The sequence below is a fragment of the Lygodium microphyllum genome, chromosome 7 (assembly GCF_053477565.2).
Source record: "Lygodium microphyllum isolate KBCC chromosome 7, Lygodium_microphyllum_v1.1.10, whole genome shotgun sequence".
NCBI lineage: Eukaryota > Viridiplantae > Streptophyta > Polypodiopsida > Schizaeales > Lygodiaceae > Lygodium > Lygodium microphyllum.
Window position 1 is genome coordinate 5,720,432 of NC_141141.1, and position 25,176 is coordinate 5,745,607.

The window sequence follows — 25,176 nt, forward strand, 5'->3', positions numbered from 1 at the left end:
AACAATCCCACTTACACCTATAGCCAAATGGCATTCTCCAAACTCCAGAGCATCGTGCACTATGATCAAATCTTCATCACCCTGAAAACATTTCAAGTACAGTGGTGAATTGTCCGTGAAAATAAGAAAGCCTTCTTCGACTCCCTTAATTGAATATAAAATCAAAGACCACTGTAAGCAATTTAAGATACATCATAGAGCTGGGCTACAAAAAAGTCACAAGAGGTCAAACAAACAATCAAGCACAAGGGATTCCAAGTCAAATCACATTTGATGCATAATGCATTCAACAAATACAAATCATGCCAAAATAATACGCTGACTAAAGAGCTTGCAGGTCTGATTGCCAATTAGGGGTTTTGCAAAAAAGAAAGGGTAAGAAGCTGCCAGCCTTGGCACTACGCGGAAACAATGGGTTTTGCAGAGAATGCAGAGTGTACACTACACAACAACACATGAGTAACTAGAGCTACAAGATACAACCTGAGTGCTCAAGCCTCAAGGAGCTTAAGATTGCCACACTCAAGGAGCAGGCTAAGGGATGATAAACCCTATGCAGCTTGTTTTCAGCCATTGCCTTACTGTTTTGAGGTCTCCATCTGCTGCGTCATCATAGCACCTGATCAACCTATGATTTCAGCACCTGGTGCCAGGCAATAAGCTGCTGCCATCTCTCCCACTGGGCCACTGTTGCAATATGTGTGTTTTTGCTGTCCAACAGGCCGTCTACATCAGCAAACACCCCTCCTGTTGTCACCTCAATTCCTTGGCACTCTAGTGATCAGCATTTGGTGTTTCCTGCACTCCGACTGGTGGTTACTACACTTGGGATCTGTCATTCGTGGACGTCACTCTCCAACACTGCATTGCTCTTTCCTCGGGCATTCTGTACACTCTTACATTCATTTACAGCATTCATTCACTTCAGAGCTTCCTCTCTGTGTTTGTCTTAGTATTTGAGTTTTGAGTTTTTGTGTTTTGCATTTTGTGTTTAGGGTTTGAGTTTTACTTGTCTCTATCTGAATCTTTGTGTTTCAGTCTTGGTCGTACATGCTATGTTTCCTCAATGCAAGCCCTAGCATATCTCCACATGGTATCAAAGCGAGTGCTCTTCAAAAGAGTATCATACCGCGATTGTGGAGGCTAGTCTTTGTACAAGACTCACATGCAACTCGATTCTGACCCATAATGTCTCAAGCAACTTTTTCTTCTAATCCTATGACGCCCTATCAAGCTTCTCCATCATTGGAGGCTCTGAGAAAGTATTATGGTCTCGAGGAGGAGGTAGAGACACCTTCAACTTTACCATCTTCTTCTTCTCGTTTTGGTCATCTTACAAATGAAGAGTTTGAGGAGTACTTGCACATCAACGGAATTTTTCCAATCTACACAATAGGATGTGCAGTATCATCACCAATCTCCACAAATCTTGTTTTTTCCATTTTCCTTGTATCCTCCATCCATTCTGCATGACCTGTCATGTGGTTTGATGCACCCGAGTCAACATACCACACATCGTTGCTTTCTTCTGCACTTATCACAGAATTATTCATGTGCTGCACCATAAACAAATGCTCATTTCTGTCATCTCCGCTCCTAGCAATTTCTCTTTCTCCATCCCACCATCTACCCACCCTCCAATCACTCCACCTTGGGCTCCACAGGCAGTTACCATACCCATACCCAAACCCAATCCGCCTTTGGCCACATTTGGATCCGCTATGCACACTTCTCGTATGCATGGTGGGCACTCAGGGATTATTTCCCAAGTGTACTCCACTCTACCTTCCTATCCTCCCCATTCATCCTATCCCCATTACACATCTTCTCCATCTCTTAGCACTATCACTCCTCTCGCAACGGCCAAAAATCCATTAATCCACAAGAAGCCTAATTGCAGATACTACAAGAAGGAACAAGAGAGAAAGAAGAATGCAAGAGACAAAAAAAAAAAAGAGGATAAGACAAATGCATCTGAGGCAATCAAAGGCAAGGAAAAGGCCAATGTGGCCTCTAGTGTAGTCATAGAGGAGCTCTCGAATGCAGAGGTTGATGTACTATGTGCAGTAGATTATGATGTCCTTGTATGCCACATGCAGGATAAGCAAATTACAAAGACTGACGTGATTGATACACTTTTGTCAGTTGATGATGGTGTCACTCAAACTTGGATTGTAGACTCTAGTACCTCTTTCCATGTAACTCCTTGCTTGGAGTGTATTGCTATGTTCAATGCATGCAGTTATGGAAAAGTATATCTTGGAAATAACCATGCTTGCAGCATTGATGGCGTAGGCACTGTATACTTGTCTTTGGAAAATGGGCAAGAGCTTGTGTTAAAAGATGTCAGATATGTGTCTGGCATCAAGAAGAGTTTACTATCTATTGGACAACTTGACTTGCATGGTTACACTACACTATTTGGTGGTGGTTTGTGGAAATTGAAAAAGGGTTCCATGCTGATTGCGAGAGGAACCAGGAAGGGCACTTTGTATTGTCTGCATTGTAAAGTTTTGAATGGCAAGTTTCTTGCAATTGCTGAAATTGGTTGTCATTTGGAGTTGTGGCACAAGAGATTCCATATGAGCCAAAAAGGACTTGATGTCCTTACTTCTTTGAAAAGGATTGATGGAAAAGACTCTAAACTTGATTTTTGTAATGAACGTCAATTTGGAAAGCAAATGAAAAATTCATTTTACTATGGTGTCTCCCGTAAGTCCAATGTCTTGGACTTAGTGCATTTTGATGTATGTAGTATGCCCATGAAATCGTTGGGTAGTGCTACATATTTTGTCTCTTTTATTGATCATTGTTCCAAGAAGACTTGGATTTATTTGTTGAAAAAGAAAAGTGAAGTGTTTGTTGTTTTTAAAACTTTTCATGCATTTGTGACCACTTAGACAGGTAGAAAGCTGAAATGCTTGAGAACTGATAATGGGGGCGAGTTCACATCTACTGAGATTAAGTCTTTTTGTGACTTGCATGGAATCAAGAGGGAGCTTACAGCTCCTTACAGCCCTTCTTCAAATGGTGTGGCTGAAAGATACAATAGGACTTTATGTGAGAGAGTGCAGTGCATGCTGTCCACTACTAATCTCCCTCATGAATTTTGGGGAGAGGCACTTAAAACCGCGGTTCACATTTGCAACCCCTCTCCAAACACATCCTTAAATAATGGCATCCCTGAGGAGGTTTGGTCTGGCAAATCGGCCTTATATAACAATCTACGAATATTCGGTTGTGATGCTTTTGTGCATGTTAGAGATGAGCTTAGGAGTAAACTTGACCTGAAATCCACCAAAGGCATTTTCATGGGCTATGGTGATGAGGGTGAATTTGGCTATAGAATGTAGTTACCACAGTTCAAGAAAATTGTTCGCAGCCGTATTGTTGTGTTTAGTAAGGCAAAGTTGCTGAAAAGTACTTTAGCCTCTAATGAAGACATGAAAAATGTCAAATTTCCGAATTTGCAACCATCTATTACTTCAAATGATGAACCTCATGATGTTGTACCACATGCTGAAACTGATGATCAACTGGTTATTTTTTAGCCAGATGATGACAGACAGCAAATAGAAGCACAAGGAGATCATGGACTGCAAGATAGACTTGCTGATTATGAAAATGTAAGTGTTGGAAATGAAAATGAAAGTGTTGTACAACAAGCATGCTGAAAATGGCTTATAGCAACCAATAAATGCTGAAAATAGCATGCCTCCAGATGTAGACCCAATTCTTGAGGATGTAGATCATTGGATACGTAGGTCTACACATTTAAGAAGGCAACCACATAGATATGACCCCTCTTTGCATTGGGTAAACCTTACAAATGAGGGTGAGCCTCTTACATATAAAGAGGCCAAGTAATGAAAATTCAGTAATAAGTGGGAGCTAGCTATGCAAGAAGAGATTAAATCTTTGTATGCTAATGATACTTGGGATCTTGTGTCATTGCCCAAAGGAAGAAAGCCTCTTTCAAACAAATGGGTTTACAAAGTAAAGACAGTTAATGGGAAACCCAAGTACAAGGCAAGACTGCTTGCCAAGGGGTATGCACAAAAGGAAGGGATTGACTTCCAAGAGGTCTTCTCACTTGTTGTGAAGATGACCACTCTATGTGTGCTTTTTGCTCTCACTGTTGTATTGGATTTAGAGTTGTACCAAATGGATGTGAAAACAGCTTTTCTGCATGGTGACATTGATGAGGAGATCTACATGAAACAGTCCGAGGGCTTCGTAGTTCCTAGAAAAGAGCAATTGGTGTGCAAACTAAAGCGCAGCTTGTATGGGCTGAAGCAAGCAAAACGGCAGTGGTACAAAAAGTTTGACGCTTTTATGCTCTCTCATGGGTTTAAACGCTGCCATGCAGATCATTGTTTGTACATGAAAAAGGATACAGATGGCGATCCCATCATACTTTTTTTGTATGTGGATGATATGTTGCTAGCTGGAAAAAGAAAGACTAGCTTGGATGCTCTCAAAGATCAACTGAAATCAGCTTTCTCCTTGAAAGATTTGGGGAATGCACAGCATATATTGGGCATGAGGATAAGCAAGGATAGAACGCAAAAATTGTTGTTCTTATCTCAAGAGAAGTACATTGAAAAGGTACTGGACAGATTTAACCTGGCTGAAGCTAAGCCTCTTGGGGTACCCTTACCTCCATATCTTATGCTTAGTAAAGCCAACAGCCCATAAGATGACATGGAAGCCAATGCTATTAAGGGAGTCCCTTACGCATCAACTTGTGGCTCTCTTATGTATGCTATGGTCGCTACTCGTCCAGACATTGCTCATGCAGTGGGAGTTGTCAGCATGTTTATGTCAAAATCTTGGCAAACCACATTGGGAGGCTGTCAAATGTATTCGTAGATATCTAAAGGGTACACAAAGAAAGTGTATTTGCTATGGGCAAGGTGCACTTAGTCTACAGGGTTATTGTGATGCAAACATGGCAGGTGACTTGGACACTTGCAAGTCCACTAGCGGGTATATCTTTACAATTGTTGGCGGGGCCGTCTCTTGGTGCAAAACATCGTAGCACTAAGTATTACTAAATCTGAATACATATCAGCTACTAAAGCTTCTAAGGAAACTATATGGTTGAGCAAACTTGGAGAGGACCTCAACATGTCTATGAGTACTCCAATGTTGGGGCGGGTATATCTTTACAATTGTTGGCGGGGCCGTCTCTTGGTGCAAAACATCGTAGCACTAAGTATTACTAAATCTGAATACATATCAGCTACTAAAGCTTCTAAGGAAACTATATGGTTGAGCAAACTTGGAGAGGACCTCAACATGTCTATGAGTACTCCAATGTTGGGGTGTAATAGCCAGAGTGTTGTGTATCTGGCAAAGGATGCCATGTATCATTCACACACAAAGCATGTAGATGTGCAATATCACTTTATCAGACAGATTATAGAAGATAGTCTAATCACATTGACCAAGATTAAAACACAGGACAATCGTACAAATGTTCTTACTAAAAGTTTAAGCAAGGCTCAGCATGAGCATTGCATACGACTCGTGGGAATTGGTTAAAGGTTCACTTTGGACCTTTAAGTGGAAGGTTATTGGGATGTAAAGGCCCTTTATTCACCTCCGTGTATTGTACACGTGTATTATTATGTTGTACATACACCCAAATCAGCTCGTACTCTCTCTCTCTGTCACTCTCAATCACCTACACACTTCTGCTGAAATCTTCACGCTTCCATTAGCCGCGCTCACAACATATTTGCTGTCCATTATCTTCAGTCTATAGCACAATAGGTTATTGCTCGTTTTCAGAATCAAATGTGACAGAATCTTTAACTAATGGTTGCTAAATGGTTGGCTGTTCATGCTGAAATTTGACCTTCTTTTTGTCAAGGTCACTATGTGTAGCATTTTTCAGCAACTTTGCCTCTTTAAATACTACATCTTGGCTACGTACTATCTTCCTATCCTAAGAAAGCTAAACTCTATATCCCATCTCTCCCTCATCTCCATATCCCATAAAGATACCCTTGACGGATTTCATGTCTAGTTTAGTCCTCTAATTTACAAGAATATGCACAAAGGCATCACAACCAAAGACACACAAATGGTCATATAAAGCAGGTTTGCCACACCAAACCTCTTCAGGAATGCCATTTTTCAATGCATGATTAGGAGAGCAATTGCATACATGAACTAAAGTTTCAAGAGCCTCTCCCCATAACTTCTATGGGAGATTAGCTATGGACAGCATGCACCTGACTCTCTCACAAAGTGTGTGATTATATCTTTCAACCACACCATTTGATGCAAGATTGTAAGGGGTTGTCAACTCCCTCTTAATGACATGCGTCTCACAAAACTTTTTGAGCTCATTAGAGACACACTCACCCCCATTATCCGTTCTTATAGCTTTTAACTTAAGGCCTTTCTATGTGGTAACAAAAGCATGAACCTTTTAAAAGCATCCAACACTTCCTTTTTGCTCTTTAACATATACACCCATGACTTTCTACTAAAATCATCAATAAAAGTGACAAAGTACTGTGCATCCCCATATGAATTAAAAGGCATAGTGCACACATCAAAGTGTACCAAATCAAGAGCACAGGACTTTCTAACAACACCAAAGTAATAAGGAGATTTCACATGTTTTCCATACATGTAATCATTACAAAATTCAAGACCAAAGCCTTATACATCAAATCTCCCTAAAGAGGAGAGAACCAGAAAGCCTTTCTGGCTCATATGGCCAAGTCTTTTGTGCTAGATTTGTGAATGAACTTTAGCCACAGCCAAGAACTTGCCAGGTAATGCTTTACAATGCAAATAGTACAAAGTCCCCTTTTTGCTGCCCTTAACAATCAACATAGAGCCCTTGCGGGCATTCCAACATCCACCACCAAAGGTAGTAAAATATCCTCTTGCATCAAGCTGCCAAACTAACAATAGACTTTTCTTTATGCCAAGTACATATCTAACATCTTGTGAAATCAGCTATTGGCCATGTTCAAGGGCCAAGTAAATGGTACCCACACCCTCTATCTCATATGCATAGTTGTTGCCCAAGTAAACCTTGCCTAGACAACCTGCACTGTATTCTGAAAACAACTCCAAAGAGGAAGTAACATGAAAAGAGACACTGATGTCCACAATCCATGATTGGAACAGCCCATCATGAGCTGAAAGTAAAGAATCAATCACCTACTTTTTGGTGATGTGCATATCACTTACTGCTGCCATAATATCTACATCATTCCATGATGCTACAACAAGTATCTCTTCAGTGTCAGAAAGCTCTTCAATGACCACACTAGATGCAACATTTACCTTTGCAACTGTTTTTTAGGAAGAGCTATCATCATCTTTCCTATCATCCTTTGTTGGGAGTAAAGCCCCATTAATCTCTATTTATATAAACTTGCAGTTGTGAACAAACCCTTATTTGTATCCCAATATATAAATACATTTTTATGTACCATAACACTTGCTAGTACACTCATCTTGGGATTCCCTCACTCTCACTTTGAGCTCTCTTCCTACTCCATTTTTGTCTCACACTCCATTGCACTATGCCACAACAAACCGGTATCAAAGCTCTCGTAACAGTGTTCATGCTTCCCAAGAGTGCGAGTCAATTTTGCGCACAAGAAGAAGCTCATTTTTGCTCAGGCAGTCACTCGACAGCAAGGAACAGATCATTTTCTACTCAGACAAGTCAGAGTCAACAATTGACTGCCTGTCGAAGGCAATCGAACCAAGAGGGGCACATTCTTTGCAGACAACACCAAGTCAACACAATAGCAGGGGACAGTACTTCTACACAATCGACCAGCATGGCAAGAATTGTCGTCGTCGTCATCGCAACCAAATGGATACCATGCACCAAGTCAACGACAATAGGTCAAGCGACAACAGATAGGTGCAACAAGTTGGGACAGCACGTGACGAGGCAACAACCTGCAACCACATAGCGACTAGGCAAGCACGCATGCAAGTCCATCAAGCTACCACGTGTGCAGGTCGAGTGGGCGACCGCACTGGGTAACAAGGCCTAGTCAATGCCTCAACAAGCCCATTTTTCTTTCGTTTTTTTATTCTGCAATTTTACTTCTCCTTCCTTAGCAAGTGTTCGCATGCACAAGCATAGTGTGCCATCTTGGCCGAAATTTTAGGGCTTTTCCCAAATTTGAGAACCATGATACCAAACAAGAATATCTGACATGCAAATTGTAGAAATTGTACATATTAGCCTTCAAAATTTTGGGTCTTTTCATGTATTAGAGAAATTTTGCTTAGCTGAGCCAAGTTTACTAACATCGGTACACATTTGGACCTAAGAAATTTAGGGCTTTTGCAAAATTTTGGCAAATTTTGCTAGTTTTGCTCCTTTTGTACTCTCGGGATCATACATCAATGCAATCAAAGCAGATTGATCAATAAAATTTTGGGGCTTTTTCTGAAATTTGAGCATTTTAGCAAAATTGATGTCTAAAATGTACATTGGGAACATTGTTGAAGCAATCTTGGTACTGTAAGCAATGAGATTTATCTCCCACTTGTGAGATTTTGGAGAAATTACAGAGAGGTTTGGTGTCTTTGTGTATCAGAAGTTGACTTGGTCACATATGTATGCAATACACATGTTAGGCATCTCCCATTGAGTTGATGTATTGCTGAATAGTCATGTTGTGGCAGTCTCAGTAATCATTTGCAAATTTGGGATTGTTGTAGATGTATTTTTGGTGATATTGCTGAAGTGGGAGTCACCTTGCAGTGATGTATGCATGGATTATATGCTGAAATTTCAGTTATATTGCTGAAAGTCATTCGTTCTACTAATGTACGTATACTCGGACTGAATCTTGCTCTTATTGCCTGAAAATTTGGGTTGATATTAGGATTATTCAGCTCATTGTTTGCTACCATAAATTGTGGGTTTGACTTTTGGGTGCATTGCTGAAAATTGGCTGCAAATGCTTCTAGCAGCACTAACACTAAATCCCTTCTTGAAATCAAGAGGTTTAATGGCACTCGGTTTGACTTGTGGAAGGATAAGATGCAAGGCATTTTTTTCTCAAGGATTGTGATCATGATCCTTTGGAAGTCAAGCCTACAACTATGACAAATGAGGATTGGGCTAGACTCAACAAGAAGGCCATTGTATACATTAAAATGGTTGTATCTGATGAAGTACTTACAGATATTAAGCAACTTAATACGGCTTATGCCATATAGAAAAAGTTGATGGACAGTTATGAAAACACAACTCCAGTAAATCGAGTGCATCTCATGTGCAAGCTTGTAAACATGGAGTTGGATGAATCTAAGCCAACATCGGAGCATTTGAGTGCGTTCACAAGGATTTTGAGTCAATTGCAAGACTCTGGTTTGCAACCCTTCAATGATAAATTGAAGGTTATTTTCTTGTTGATGACTTTGCTTGATAGCTAGGAGTCTTTGGTTGTTTCACTAAGCAACAACCTTGCTTTTACCTTTGATGGTGTTAGGGGCCCTATTCTCAATGAGGAGATTAGAAGAAAGTCTAGTGGAGAAAGTAGTAGTTCAACCTATCATCTTAGAGGTGGGTAAAAAAGAGGAGTAATGCAAGAAATAAAGACAAAAGTAAGAGTAAAAGCAAGGGCAAACAAAAAGATGTTACTTGGTATCAATGTGAACATAAAGAACATAAAAACCCTAATTGTCGGTACTACAAGAAAGAGCAAGAAATAAAGAAACAGCAAGGAAAGAAAAAGAAGGATGACAAGCAAGATGATGGCACTCTCCCTCAAAAGAAGTTGCAAAGGTAAAAGTTGCATCTATTGTGCTCATTGAAGAGCTCTCAAACACTGGAGAGATACTTGTTGCAGCCTCATGTAATGCTATACATGTTATGGCAGCAGTAAGTGATATACACATCACAAAAAAGGAGGTAATTGATGCCTTACTTTCAACTCATGATGGGTTGTCCCAATCATGGATAGTCAACAACGGTGCCTCTTTTCATGTTACTCTCTCTTTGGAGTCATTTCTTGAATACACTGCATGTTGCCTAGGCAAGGTTTACTTGGGCAAAAATTATGCATCTCAAATAGAGGGTGTAAGTACCATTCACTTGGCCATTGAAAATGGCCAAGAGCTGATTTTGCAAGATGTCAAATATGTAATGGGCATAAAGAAAAGTCTACTGTCAATTGCGTAGCTTGATGCAAGAGGATATTTTACTACCTTTGGAGGTGGATCTTGAAAGATCCACAAAGGCTCTATGTTGATTATTAAAGATAGCAAAAAGGGGACTTTGTATTATTTGCATTGTAAAGCATCACCTCGCAAGTTCTTGGCTGTAGATCGACTTCATTCACAGATGGAACTTTGGCACAATGGACTTGGCCATATGAGCTAAAAAAAGGCCTTCAAGCTCTCTCTTCTTTAGGGAGATTTAATGTAAAAGACTCTAGTTTCCACTTTGGTAATGATTGCATATATAGAAAATATATAAAGTCTCCTTATTACTCTGGTGTCATTAAGAAGTCCAAAGCTCTTGACTTAGTACACTCTGATGTGTGCACTATGCTTGTTAATTCACATGGGGATACACGTTACTTTGTCACTTTTATTGATGATTTCAATAGAAAGTCATGGGTGTATATGTTAAAGAGCAAAAAGAAATTGTTGGATGCCTTTAAAAGGTTTCATGCTTTACTTACAACACCGAAATGTCCTAAATTAAAAGCTAAAAGAACGGATAAGGAACGAGTATGTTTCTAATGAGTTCAAAAACTTCAGTGAGATGCACGGCATTAAGAGGGAGTTGACAACCCCTTACAATCCTGCATCAAATGGCATGGTTGAAAGATATAATCGCACACTTTGTGAGAGAGTCAGATGCACGTTGTCCACAGCTAATTTCCCGTAGCAATTCTGGAGAGGCTCCTAAAAATGTTGTTCATGTGTGCAATTATTCTCCCAATCGTGCATTGAAAAATGGCATTCTTGAAAAGCTTTACTTTGGCAAATCTACTTCATATGACCATTTGTGTGTCTTTGGTTGTGATGCATTTGTGCATATTCATGTAAATCAGAGGACTAAACTAGACATGAAATCCATCGCGCATATCTTCATGAGATATTGAAATGAGGGAGAGATCGGATATAGAGTTTAGCTTCCTCTAGATAGGAAGATAGTACATAGCCAAGCTGTAGTATTTAATGAGGTAAAGTTACTGAAAAATGCTACACATAGTGACCTTGACAAAAAAAATGTCAAATTTCAGCATGAACAACCAGCCATTCAGCAACCATTAGTTGAAGATTCTGTCACTTTTGATGCTGAAAATAAGCAGCAATCTATTGTGCTACAGCCTGAAGATAATGGACAGCAAATAGATGCACACGATGGAATAGGAGAGCAAGAAAAACATGCTGAAAACACGTTACAACAGCAAGCAAATGCTGAAAATCAGCCACCAGGTAATGGTATGCACATACTTGAGGATGTAGACCCATTGCTCATCAATATAGATCATTGGGTAAGAAAGTCTGCACGTGTCAAAAGGCAGCCACAAAAGTTTCAGCCATCTTTGGATTGCATTTTATTGACTAATGAACGTGAGCCTCTGACATTTAGAGAGGCATAGTCATGTGAAAACAAGAGAAACTGGGGGCTCGCTATGCAAGAAGAGATGAAGTCTCTATATCTAAATAACACATGGGAGCTTGTACCCTTGCCCAAAGATAGGAAATCTATTCCTAATAAATGGGTTTATAAGGTGAAATGTATTCATGGAAAGCCCAAATACAAGGCACATTTGGTTGCTAAGGGCTATACACAGAAGAAAGGCATAGACTTCCAGGAGGTTCTTTCGTCGGTGGTGAAGATGACTATGCTTCGTGTTTTGTTTGCTCTTAGTGCATCCTTGGATTTAGAGTTGGATCAGATGAATGTGAAGACTGTTTTTCTTCATCGATGACCTGAATGAAGAGCTATACATGAAACAACCTAAAGGATTTGTTATTCTAGAGAAAGAGCATTTAGTTTGTAAATTGAACCGTAGCTTACATGGGCTGAAACAAGCCCCTAGACAGTGGTATAAAAAGTTTGATACTTTTATGCTCAACCATGGATTTAAATGCAGTCATACAAATCACTGCTTATACACTAAAAAGGTTGATGATGGAAGCCTCATTGTGTTGGTTATATGTGTGGATGCTCATTGCAAGAAAGCATAAGAGTACTCTACATGCTCTTATAAACAACTGAGTTCACCCTTCTCAATGAAAGATTTGGGAGCATATGAACACATTTTGGATATGCGCATTAAAAGAGATAGAGGCCAATGCTTGTTGTTTCTCTCCTAGAACAAGTACATCAACAAAGTACTTGACAAATTTAATATGGCTGATGCTAAGCCTCTTGGTGTGTCTTTACCGCCATATACAAAGCTTAGCAAAGTTGATTGCCCAAAAAATGATGCTACTACTACTACTACTACTACTATGCGTCCTGACATTGCTCATGCAGTAGGAGTTGTTAGTAGATTCATGTCTAACCTTAGCAACCACATTGGGAAGCAGTGAAATGTATCTTTAGATACTTAAAACGTACACGAGTCAAGTGTATATGCTATTGAAAGGGTACACTAGAGTTGCAAGGATTCTGTGATTCGGACATGGCCGGAGATCTTGACACTGGAAAATCTACAAGTGGATACGTGTTTAATTTGGCTAATGGGGCTATTTCTTGGTATTCTAGGTTGCAGAAAATTGTATCACTGAGTACTACAAAGATTGAATATATTTCAGCCATAGAAGCTTCTAAGGAAGCTATTTGGCTTAGCCTTTTGGTCAAGGATTTTGGTCTTTCTTCACGTACTCCAGTGCTTGGTTGTGATAGCCAAAGTGCAATATGCCTAGCTAAGAATGCCATGTTTCATGCACGTACCAAACACATAGATGTTCGGTATCACTTCATTCGACAAGTCTTGGATGATGGTCTCGTCACACTAAGGTCAAAACCCAATATAACCCTACAGATGTTTTTACTAAAAGTCTTGTAAAGGCTCAGCATAAGCATTGCATTTTATTAGTGGGAGTTGGCTAACTTAAAGGTACCACTTCGGGCCTTTAACTGGGAGGTTGTTTGGTGTAAAGTCCCTTCATGTGTAAAGTCCCATTAATCTCCGTGTGTATAAACTTGAGTGTGAACACACCATTATTTGTACCCCAACAAACTGATACGCTCTCAACTCTATTCCTACTCCATTCCTATCTCACACTCCATTGCACTCTGCCACAACATCCTTCTTTTTCTTTCCTTCTTGTTTATTTCCCTCTTGCTCTTTCTTGTAGTATCAATAATCAGGCTTTTTATGCTCTTTACGCCCACACTGAAAGCAAGTAAAATCCTAATGCTTGCCCTTGCTTTTACTCGTGCTTTTGCATTTATTTCCCGCATTACCCCTCTTCTCTCACCTACCTCTAAGATGATAGGCTAAACCACCGCTTTCTCCACTGGACTATCTTTTGATCTCCTCATTGAGAATAGAACCCCTAACACAATCAAAGGTTAAAGCAATGTTGTAGCTAAGTGAAACAACTAAAGACTTCCCGCAATCAAGCAAAGTCATCAATAAGAAAAGAGCCTTCAATTTATCATTGAAAGGCTGCAAACCAAAGTCCTGCAACTTACTCAAAATCCCTGTGAAAGCACTCAAATTCTCAAATGTTGGCTTAGACTCATCCAACTCCATGTTCACAAGCTTGCACATGAGATGCACTTGATTCACTGGAATTGTACTTTCATGAGTGTCCATTGACTTTTTCTATATGGCATAAGTCGTATCAAGATGCTTAACGTTTATAAGTATATCATCAAATACATGCATTTTAATGTATGCAATGGCCTTCTTATTGAGCCTAGCCCAATCCTCATTTGTCATAGCCACAGGCTTGTTTTTCAAAAGAGTATTGTCACAATCCTTGAGAAACAAAATGCCTTGCATCTAGAACTTCCACATATCAAAGCTAGTGCCATTAAACCTCTTGATTTCAAGAAGGAATTGTGTCACTACTACTAGAGGCATTAGTGGCCATTTTTCAGCAAAGTGCCAAGTACCGATGTTGTATTATATGACAGTAAATAAAAGGCTTAACATTCAGCTAATTTCAGCCCAAAATTTCAGGGAATAAGAGCAAATTTTGATCTAAATACATGTACAGCAATAGAAAGAATGATTTTCATCAACATAACTGAAATTCAACATACATTCCATGCATACATCACGGCAAAGTGACTCCCACTTCAGCAATATCACCAAAATACATTTGCAACAATCCCACATTTGCAAATGAAAAATAAGACTGCTACAACATGAATATTCAGCAATACATCAACTCAACAGGATTTGCCTAACATGTAAACTGCATACATATGTGCCCAAAAGCACTTCTGATACACAAAAACCACCAAATTTCTCTGCAATTTCTCCAAAATCTCACAAGTGGGAGATAATAAACTCCAATCACACTGCTTACAACACCAAGATTGCCTCAACAATGTCCCCAAAGTGCATTTCACACATCAATTTTACCATAATCCACAAATTTCAGCAAAAGCCCCAAAAACTCACTGACCAATCTACCCCAATTGCATTAATACATGTTCTCAAGAGTATAAAATAGGCAAATTTTGCAAAAACACCAAATTTTTTGGGTCCAAATGTGCACCAATGTCAATAAATTCGGCTCAACTGAGTAAAATTTCATTGATACATGAAAAGCCCCAAATTTTTCAAAGCCAATGAGTGCAGTTTTTGCAATTTTTGGGTCAAATGTGACTGTTATCATGAACACCATCAAATCTGGGAAAAGCCCCAAATTTTCAAGCACAAATCTTAGAGCTATGCTTACATGTGCAAAACCCCATCAATGAGCAAGAGGCCTGCTTGATTTAAAGGTAATAATTTCTAAAAAAATAACGAATCAGGTCTGAAATGTGCTAACGTGAACAACACGGCTTGTTAGATAATGTCGTCTGCTGTCATACTGGTCAGAGTTGACTTCCACCTATTTTCGCCTAGTCACGACTATTGCCTAGTCATGAATGATGGACGCCTGCTGCCGCCTGAACACAACTGACTGCCGCCTGGCCTGCCTAGCTGCAAAGGTGACGGCTTGCCTTCTTCAAGCGCGCGTGTTGGAATTGACTCGCACTCTCCTTTGGAAGCGCACACACCTTTGCCGCAACTCCAATACAAGTTTGTTGGGATGAGTGCACAATGGAATGCAAGTTTAAAGTGGAGCAATAGCAATGTTGAGTGTGAGAGTGAGAGAATCCCAAGATGAGTGTACCAACTTATTCACAATACACTGAATAAAATGTATTTATATGTTAGGATACAACTAAGAGTATGTTCACACCTATATAAGTTTATACACGGAGATTAAGGGACTTTACACCCAACACTCGCTCCCCAAAGCCAACCGACGATCATGTCACATTCTTCTTGAACAAGTTGCCCAACAAATACTTTCATTTTATCCATCACATTATCTCACTACCTAGACTACTAACCTTCTACGAGTTCGAGTGTCAATTCTTACATTATACGAGGTTGCATGATCAAGTACACAAAAAGTCCTCCACACACATCCATTCAAAGGGGTAACGGTTGGTTGCATGTGTCAAGAACTCACAAGATGCGAAGGCAAACCAAAACAAGAATGTCACCACTTTCTTCGACAAAACAAAGAAACAAAACCCCTTTGACAGCAAATTCCTAAGAAAAATAGCTTTTGCACACACTCTCAAAGATCAAGCCATGTGGACAAGGAGTGTTGTATCAAGGCCCAAGATCTTCCTCCTAGAAAACCACAGCAAACTATTGCAACAACCTTCACTCCTGTTCGCCAGCCAATGGGGCTATGTATCTCCAATGGTTGTGCCATCTACTCCATCCACCCCAGCGGCTATGGGATATATGGCATGCAGACAAACTCAATAGCCTATCTCCTTCACTACTCCTAAAGAATTGGCCGATTGGTCTTGCCAGTGGCTCACCTATTGCACTTTACACATCCATTCCCAGGATCTCCACTGCACCTTCTAGGCCCACTTCCCCACCTCACCATACGCGATTGTGGCCACACACTTAGCCTCTCTTTTTAGACTTCCGCTACATATTTACATACTCATTACATTGCACTTAGCTTTGCTTTCTTTGTTTTTATCTTCAGTTTTGTCTCACTACTCACATCTATGCTTGCAAATGTTTCTCTTTTGCAGGGTTTTGTATTTCAATGTAAGGCTAATATCCATGCTTGTATCAATCCTTTCTGAGCAGGAGAGAGGAGATGCCCATTGTTTCTTTCATGGTTCCATCTACTTGGAGTTTTGCTCTTCTACCAACATGGGGGCTTCCCCTCCCGCGGTGGATCATGCAGTATCTTTCTTGATGCTATCATGGCGGTGACTTCAATCCTTGCACTTCCAATAGGGATGCTTCATCATTTTCATCCACATGGTTTTTGGCACCACATAAAGACCGACATCCTCAGACTCCTCATCCTTCTTCGGCTTCAACATCATGGTTGAGAGGGGGTTCCTACCCTTCTTGGTCTTCTACAAGTTTCGGTACTTGTCTTTGACATTGCCCTTTCCCCCTCTATTGTATCTTCCCCTATGCATTGTATGATTTCATCATCTTTGTACTAGGGTACTTGGGCAAGTGAACAATTTTCCCACGAGGGACACTATCCAAGTGGCACTTGCTACATGAGTATTCTTTGGCATATAACATACTATGCATCCCATTGTGCAAATCACCACTAGATGGACCCTAAATTGTTTCCACCGGTAGATTACATGACCATTCTTCTTTCCATGATACATTCTTTGAAACTACAACGTAAAAATGATAACTCGTGATGGACCCAGGCTGTCAAACACAAGGTCCACTAGCCTATGATGCTAATACCAACTAGAGGTGAAGGTCACTAGATGCTGAAAGAGCCATCAAGATGCCAAACGCAAGATGTAGGAGTTGAGCTAAAAATGCATTATCTTGACTTAAATAGCCCCAAAACATGCTTAATTAATGAAGAAACCTTCTTGTTTTAAAAAGAAGCGCGATCCTAGAGAGTTATTGTGTTCCATATGCAAAACCCTAATTTGGTCCCCAAACTTTCCATAAATAGACATGCAGTCCACCATTCTCCCTCAATCTCGTTTTTACAAGTTTCCAGAGTCGTATCTCTGCTGCCCAAACCCCGTCACGAAGGACATAGCAATCTAAGCTTCTCCCAACCAACCGCTACCATCTAGCATTTGATTCCAACCTTCGCCTAGTACCCTAGAGTTGTCACCTACAATCTAAGTGTTGTGTTTGATGTTGATCAAATCCAACCATCCTTGGATGTGTTTGCTGATGTTTGACACTCAAAGGCTACCTTTGCTATGATTCAGGATCCATTCGGAGTAGGAGACACTCTACAACTCATAACCTCTGCCTTGATCCTAGAGATACAAAAGTTCGAGATTCTATATTCAATGCATAGTGTGTTTGTTGCATGAGCAATATATATTTATTATTCATTCACTTTATTATTCATTGTGTTCATTGTCTCTAAGTTACCCTAACCCTAACTATGTTTTGCGTTTATCAGTTTGTGCTCTGTTGTACAATCGGTTTTGTGTTTTTTACATTAAAGAGTATTTCTTCGCATGGCATCACAGCTTGGTACATCTGAGAAGCATTTGACTTTGATCGGAAAGCTCATTCACGAAAGTAGAGACAACAAAAGGGTCAAATAACTTCGAACACATTCACAACATTGCTCCAATCTCCACAACCAAACATAGACAAAAACGATCAGGAGTGGGTCCCCCCAACTTGCTATTGTCTGATCTGACATGAACAAAGAACCATCAGACTACCATGGAGTCCAAAGACCATATCACATTTCTGCCACTAAGTATAATCTCATCCTTATGTATAGGTCTCATCCTTATGTATAGGACTCTACAGAAGGTTGAAGGTAAGCCTGAGTTTTCTCTCTAGATTCCGTGCACAAACCTAATGATCTTACAGGACCTTCGTAATCTCCACTACAAACCAGCCATCCGCAAGTAGAACCTGGCTTGGATTACACATCACTACCACATAACTTCTTTTCTCCAATACCAAGAACAAATACTATTATGTCAGATTCTGTGCCAACCGATTCTGTATCTTCTGTTGGATCGAGGATCATCAAGAAGAAACTCTTCAAAACAAACTTTGGTTTGTGAGTAATGAGGAAGAAAAGTATTTCTTTATGAACTCAAAACTAGGTAAGAAGCTGAAAGAAGAACTTGTAAGTATTTCATCCCTTCCTTTTCTTTCAAATAATTTTATTTCTCATTATCAATATGGAGTAAGTGAATCTTCATCTAATGTGTTTAATGAACAAAAGAGACCAATCATATTTTCCACAACAACATCCATCACAAATCCATTTAGGCTCTCACTCATCCCTCCTTCATTTTCCATTACACCTTTCTTTCGGCTTCCATTAATTGCACCACATTATTCACCACACCCTAGGCCAGGGGATTCTGCAAATTTAGGCCCAATCTTTAGGACCTCTATTGTTATAGGGTTGTGAAATTTTGAGATGCTTTAATCTTGCTGATAACATTTGATTAAGTTATTAATCAAATATGCAAGGTTATTTAGCACATGTAATGCACATGTTAGTTATTTCATAGTAATAAGCCAAGAACCCTGAGGATGCAGTGGATATCAAAGGCAAAAGTTGTAATAAGTTATGCCTAACATGTCCTAGGTGGTACCTAGTGTCAAATTTGGACCTAGACCATTTTGTTGGTCACTAATGGCAATAGTCACATTAGAGACTAGGCATTAATTAATTAATTAATTAATTATTATTAATCTAAGGGTCAATAACAATCAAAATACTTGGAAGACATTGACCTAGCCAATTTAATTATTAATTGGTGAAATTATTTTTTAAGCACTAGAACTGAAACTCGAAGTTACTTACTTGGAGGTCTCAACTCCTTGAGCTCCAAAGACTAGCATTGGCAAGATTGAGCTCTATGGCGAGCCCCTCCTTTTATAGGTATTGAAGGGCAACTAAAGATATTCTAGAAAGTTCCATGATGATATCATCGATTATGCAAGCGATGACATGGCGTATCTTCTAGAAGGTTCTATGATGACATAACAGGGGTGGGTTCGCATGGTTAGCTCGAGGATGTCCTATTAAGGGTGTATTCACATGGGGTGTAAATTCATATGGCATGAGCAAGAATTAATCCATACCCTTGATCATGGCATATCCATAACAGTAAAAGGGCGCTTTGACAAGTAAATAATTCCTCTACAAGGACACTCTTCAAGTGGCACCATTGCATCGCATTCTACATGAGCATAAATACTTACATCTTCCTTAGCATTAATCCATGCATTGGCATTCTATTCATGTAAACATGGATCTGCGCACATTTATCCCTTTTCAATCACCCTAGGAGTGGTTGACTCTGAATCCAACATAATCGTGGCATTCCACATGGCAGTCCCCAAAGGTAATTTTTTTTTTATGCTTGCATGCTCGCTTTGCTTATTTTACATGCTTATCCACTTTGTCTTTCTCTCCACATATTCTCCATAATATTGGCACACACACACACACTAAGGAATCCCTAGGCAATTATCCTAGTAGTGTGTGACATTGTTTTGCTTGTTTTATAGGTAGTGGGGCTATCCATCCTTATTTTCCCGTACCTTGGGACACAATGACTCAATGGGATGAAAACTTATTTGAAACCATTACTTAATGCTAAATCATTTGAACAAATCACACCAAAAGCTCTCCAAAAAAAAAATCCATTGTTGATTCCATCCATCTTCGCAGGACTTAGTAGGAACCCCGCGCAACTAACGCCCAACCTTGGTCCATGCCCTGGCCTCTCTAAGGTGATCACTTGGGCTTTCCTTGGTAAGATAGCCATCGCCTCTGTAGTCTTGGTAGATCATGTCAGAAGTGGTGCAGCAATGGAAGCATAAACATAAGCTGTAATAAACTGCTAAAACACAAGACAAAAGAGAAAGGGAAAAAAAGAACACAATACAGATGAGAACTCAGATATATGCTCAGGAAATGGAATCCATATATCACACACGAGACTGTTGCATACAACAGTGAGTCGCTGGCTACGTGGGCACCGGCACCTGCTCATCTCTCCATGGGATCTCTAGGTGGTAAACAGACCAACTGAGAAGGAGCCCAAAATAAATAGACATAAATAATGCCATTAAATATGTCAAGTCAACTAGCATTTAATGCTGGTCAGCCAGTAATAAATGCCCAATATGACCATAAAATGACACAATAAAAAATGCCTAGGTAGCCTAAATAATGTGCCCAAGCCTCTACAGCTCAGACTCACACATGAGTTGACATATCTGCTAACACCCTCTCTCAGATCATGGGTGATCTGATACAATCTGAGTCGGAATCCGAGGTTGATGATGACTCATCGAAGTAGTCCACATCTTGCTTCATCTTTTGCTCCTTTTTCTTCCTAGAAGCGGCTCACTCTTTGCAGTCCTTCCGTAAATGGCCCTTCTTGCCACAATGGTAATACTGGGTCTTCAACTTCTTCATCTTCAAACCCCTCTCTAAAGTTGTAAAAGCCTCACCTGAACCTCCATAATGTGACGAAAGCCACCCCTATAGTTGCAAAGTTGCCTCATGCTCAAGCAACATCGAGGAAATACAAAGAAAACCGACAAGAGTCGTAGATGTCTGCGCCCTTAAAGCATTCACCACTCCAGCAAACTCCCGAGAAAGCTTGTAGAGTACCGTACCAACAAGATGTGCCTCTGATAGAGCAAACTACATAGTGTGAAGCTGATCCTGGATTTGGATAATTTGAAGTAGGAATGATTGGATTGTATCTTTGGTTTCAAACTTTAGTTGGTAGAGCTGGCCATAGAGAGTAATGGCCCTCATGATGAAAGGAGCCTCGTACATCAACTGCAACTTCGACCATACATTTGAAGTTGTCCTGCAAGAGGTGACCGCCTATAGGACTTCTTTGGAAATACACCGAAGTAAGACCAAATAAGCATGGGCATCATCCGAATCCCATGTAAGCACTACTTCCTCATGGTTGTCTTCATGAAAAGAACAAAAGAAGGCTATTGAGGGTGTGCAAAAGCTCCGCCAACCACGTACCATAACCGCTTCTAGATAAACCAGGCCTTCATCACCGCACTCCATGTGTCATAATCAAGTCCATGGAGCTTGTCATCAATGGATGTGCATGGAGGAGCCATCTATAGAGGATTTAGAAGAAAAGTAGAGAAGAGAAGGTATTTGGAGAGGAAACACACCCAGAACACGAGCACAGACTACAAAAAACAAGAGTTCACATGCAGTATAACCCAAAATCTGACCAAAAGAAGACAAAAGCTACTGCAAAAAATCAACAAATCAATCAAAAACTGCCAAAAACGGCAAAAACGGCCTGAAAGTACAAGCGCCCAGCCAGGAAAGAGTCGGGAACACCAAAATGTAGACTGAATACTACCACAAATAGGCTGGAAAACTGTCGCAGCAGCCTGAAAACTGAAAACGCAGGCAGCAAAGGGACTGTAGATAGCAGGCAATGGCAAATCTACAAAAAACGCAAGTCAAACAGGTTGCCTGTATGGAGTAGCAATCACCTGATCAGCAAAGGTGGAAACAGTCCTGAAATCAGCAAGAAAACACAGCAAGAGCACAAATCTTGACATTTGTTACCATGTCAAAAGTGATGAAGCAATGGAATTATAAACATAAGCTGTAATAAAATGTTGAAACACAAGACAAAAGAGAAAGGGAAAGGAAGAACACAATATAGATAAGAACTCAAATGTATGCTCAGGAAATGGAATCCATATATCAGATATGAGACTGTCACATACAACAATGAGTCACTTGCTGCGTGGGCACTGGCACCTGCTCCTCTCTCCACGAGATCTCCAAGTGGTGAGCTGACCAACTGAGGAGGAGGAGCCCAAAATAAATAGGCATAAATAATGCCATTAAATATGTCAGGTCGGCCAGCATTTAATGATGGTCAGCCAGTAATAAGTGCCCAATATGACCATAAAATGACACGATAAAAAATGCCTAAGTGGCCTAAATAATGTGCCCAAGCCTCTGTAGCTCAGACTCAAACATGAGCTGACATATTTGCTAACAGATCACTGCGCAACCAGCATGCACCCTTTGCCCAATGCCCTAGCTACTTTAAGGTGGGACGCCTTGGGGTAAAAGAAAACCAACTTAAAGGGCTTATTTCTCATGGCTCAGTTTTGGGCATAAGAGGGGATATTAAGCTAAAAATGCATTAGTCTGAATTAAACATACCCAAAACACACTTAATTAATGAAGAAACCTTCTTATTTTAAAAAGAAATGCGATCTTAGAGAGTTACTATGTCCCACATGCAAAACCCTAATTTGGTTCCCCAAACTTTCTATAAATAGGCATGCAATCCACCACTCTCCCTCAATCTCGTTTTTGCAGATTTCAGGAGTGGTATCTCTGCTATCCACACCCCACTCACGAAGGACATCGCGGTCAGAGCTTCCACGAGCCATCTACAACCATTTGGTGCCTAATTCCAACCTTTGCCCCTATTGTCTCAATGATGTGTTTGTGTTGACCTCAACATTTGGTACTGTCGCCAGCAGTCTAGAGTTGTCGCCTATTAGCCTGCCCTATCTTGTAATTCAGTCTATCGTCTCCTAGTCGTGAGCTCCTATCAGAGTTTGGCAGGAGACAGAGGAGCTCTATCAGTTTGTTCAACATTTATGTGTTTGTGCATTTCATTTTTGAGTGGCTGCTGGCCCATTTTTAGGGCGCATTTTCTAGTCGGCCCATTTTAGGGCAGTTGGCCAGTTTGGGCAGGCTGCCAGCTGGTCGGCCATATTTAGGAGGAGAGGGCTATTTATAGCAGTCCTCTCTTGGTCACTCTCACTCGCTCTTTTTTCTGCAGATTCAGCACACACTGCTCCTGTCCCTCTCCGACATTGGTGCTGCCACTCATATCAGCCTGATTTGGTGCCCTCACTAACACTCCAGGCTGCATGCAGGGACTGATCAGTCCACATCCTTGTATTCCGCATACATTTCAGTCAGAGCAGTATTTCTTCCTTCATTCTCTGCTTTCTCTCTTTGTGTTGGTGTTCCTTCTTCCGTTGCACACACTCACACGGTATCATCGCCTAAGTGAACACAGATTTGAGATCTTCTGCGGAGACCACCCTAGCTGCCCCAAAACGCAACCAAAATCACCTACGTTTTTTGCACCTGTGTAGAGGCAACCCTCTCTAGTGGCAAGGCAGCAGCATCCACAACTAGGCAACCTCATTCTGAGGCTTGGTAACCACATTCAAGTGGCAGTCGTCATAATCTCGGGCTGTTTCGGCCTCTCCATCAAGCAAATCTCCCTTTTCCTTGGCATTTGTTCCTCTGCTCCAGTTGTCCTCTTCTATGGACCAATCATCCCCTTCACAGTCCTTTCCCTCTGCAAACACGATTTCTTGGGTGTTTGCAAGATGTCTTACCAATTTTCAGGCTTTGATGACTCAAAGGAAGAGCTTCTTTCTCGACACTCCTCTAAGCGGAGACGTGACTATCAGGAGTTTTGTGATCAATGACGGGAGTCTCCTCACACCCGTCCTTCTGTCCATGTATCTCAAAGGGTTCCATAAGGCCCCATCGGAGAAGCTTTCATCAAATGCTCACATGCCTTCCCTAATTCCCTCTATACAAGTACCCATTCTCCCTTCCTTTCCCAAGGAAGACAAGTTGGATGGTTCCAACTATTCCCTATGGTTGTGCAAGGTGGAGTGTATCCTCAACACTTTTGATCTATGGACGCTTGTTTCTTCACCTATTGCTTGTCCCGAGGACGACCCTAATGATGGAATCTCCATGGACCATGTGACCTTATGGGATCGGCTCAAAATCTCGAGCCCATTCCTTTCTCTCTCTGAGTCTACAAGATTTTGTTCTTGAGCATGTTCGCAAGTTACAGATTGCAGCAGAAGAGTGGAAGACGCTTGTGTCTTTGTATCAACACAAGAACTTTGCGAATAAGATCTCCCTTGAGAAGAAGTTGCGGCTGCTCAATCTTGATGATTCTGTGAGAGTGCGCAACAGAAGAAGAAACACGAATACAAAGAGAGAGTGAGAAAGAAAGAAAGCAAAAAATGAAGGAAAAAATATTGCACTCACTGAAATGAATGTTGAATACAAAGCTGTGGATAGATCAGTCCCTGCACGCAGCCCGAAGCATCAGTGAGGGCACCAGATCAGGCTAATGATGACGGCAGCACCAAAGACGGAGGAAGATGACAGAGTCGGAGTGTGCACCTACCAAGGAAAGAGGGAAGATGATTAATCCAACTAATTGCCAAGCAGGAAATGGCTAAAAAAAACCAAAAAACCCAAAAACTGGCCGACCTGAAATTTGAGGCCAAAAATATGTCCAACCAGCATTTAATACTGGTAAAAATGCCATGAATGCTCAAAAAAATCCTGGAAAGTGTGGACAATGTCCGACAGGTGAGGCAAGCTAAAGAATGCAAAAACTGCCCCGGGAAATGCACATAAAATCCTAACTAGAGGAGAAAATGCACTAAAATGCAATAAACTGAGTGCTCTAGAATGAGCTACCTCCTCCATCAAAACAAGTGATAGACAAGTCAGAGCTCCTAAAGTCCTCATCTAACTCAGACTGAGGCTCATAGGTAGGAGATGACAAGGCATGACAAACATGACTGCTAACATCCCCTCTCAGATCATCCTGGATGTGGCGGAAGGCCAAGGGAAAAACAGATCCTGGGGTGGCCAGAGGAATGCCAATGTCGATGAAGTCTGTCGATAAAGATTGCCGATGAAGCAGCTCCTCACGAGCCTTGAAAACCCCCTCTGAAACACTAGGGGCCAAGAAATCCACAGCCGCATCTCCGACATTGTCCCCCTCTAAAAGGGATGGGGGATACGAGGGAACCATCGGAGGAGAGGATGGGGGATGGGAAGGAACCTATGGAAAAGAGGGTGCACAAGCGGGAACGGGTGTAGCAATAGACAACTGCCTCGGAGGACCTTGCATAAGAGAAGGGGAATGGA

The 25,176-nt window shown here is 40.8% G+C and overlaps 1 protein-coding gene across 2 annotated transcripts in view; it reads right to left on the minus strand.

Moving 5' to 3' along the window:
• Window positions 1–25,176, minus strand: part of LOC148033141 (ATP phosphoribosyltransferase 1, chloroplastic-like) — a 61,146-nt gene that overhangs the window by 18,308 nt on the left and 17,662 nt on the right. For both annotated transcript variants that reach the window (XM_087680909.1, XM_087680908.1), the window contains exon 5: window positions 16–81. In XM_087680909.1, coding sequence (XP_087537035.1) covers window positions 16–81 — 66 coding nt within the window. The remainder of the gene's footprint in view (window positions 1–15; window positions 82–25,176) is intronic.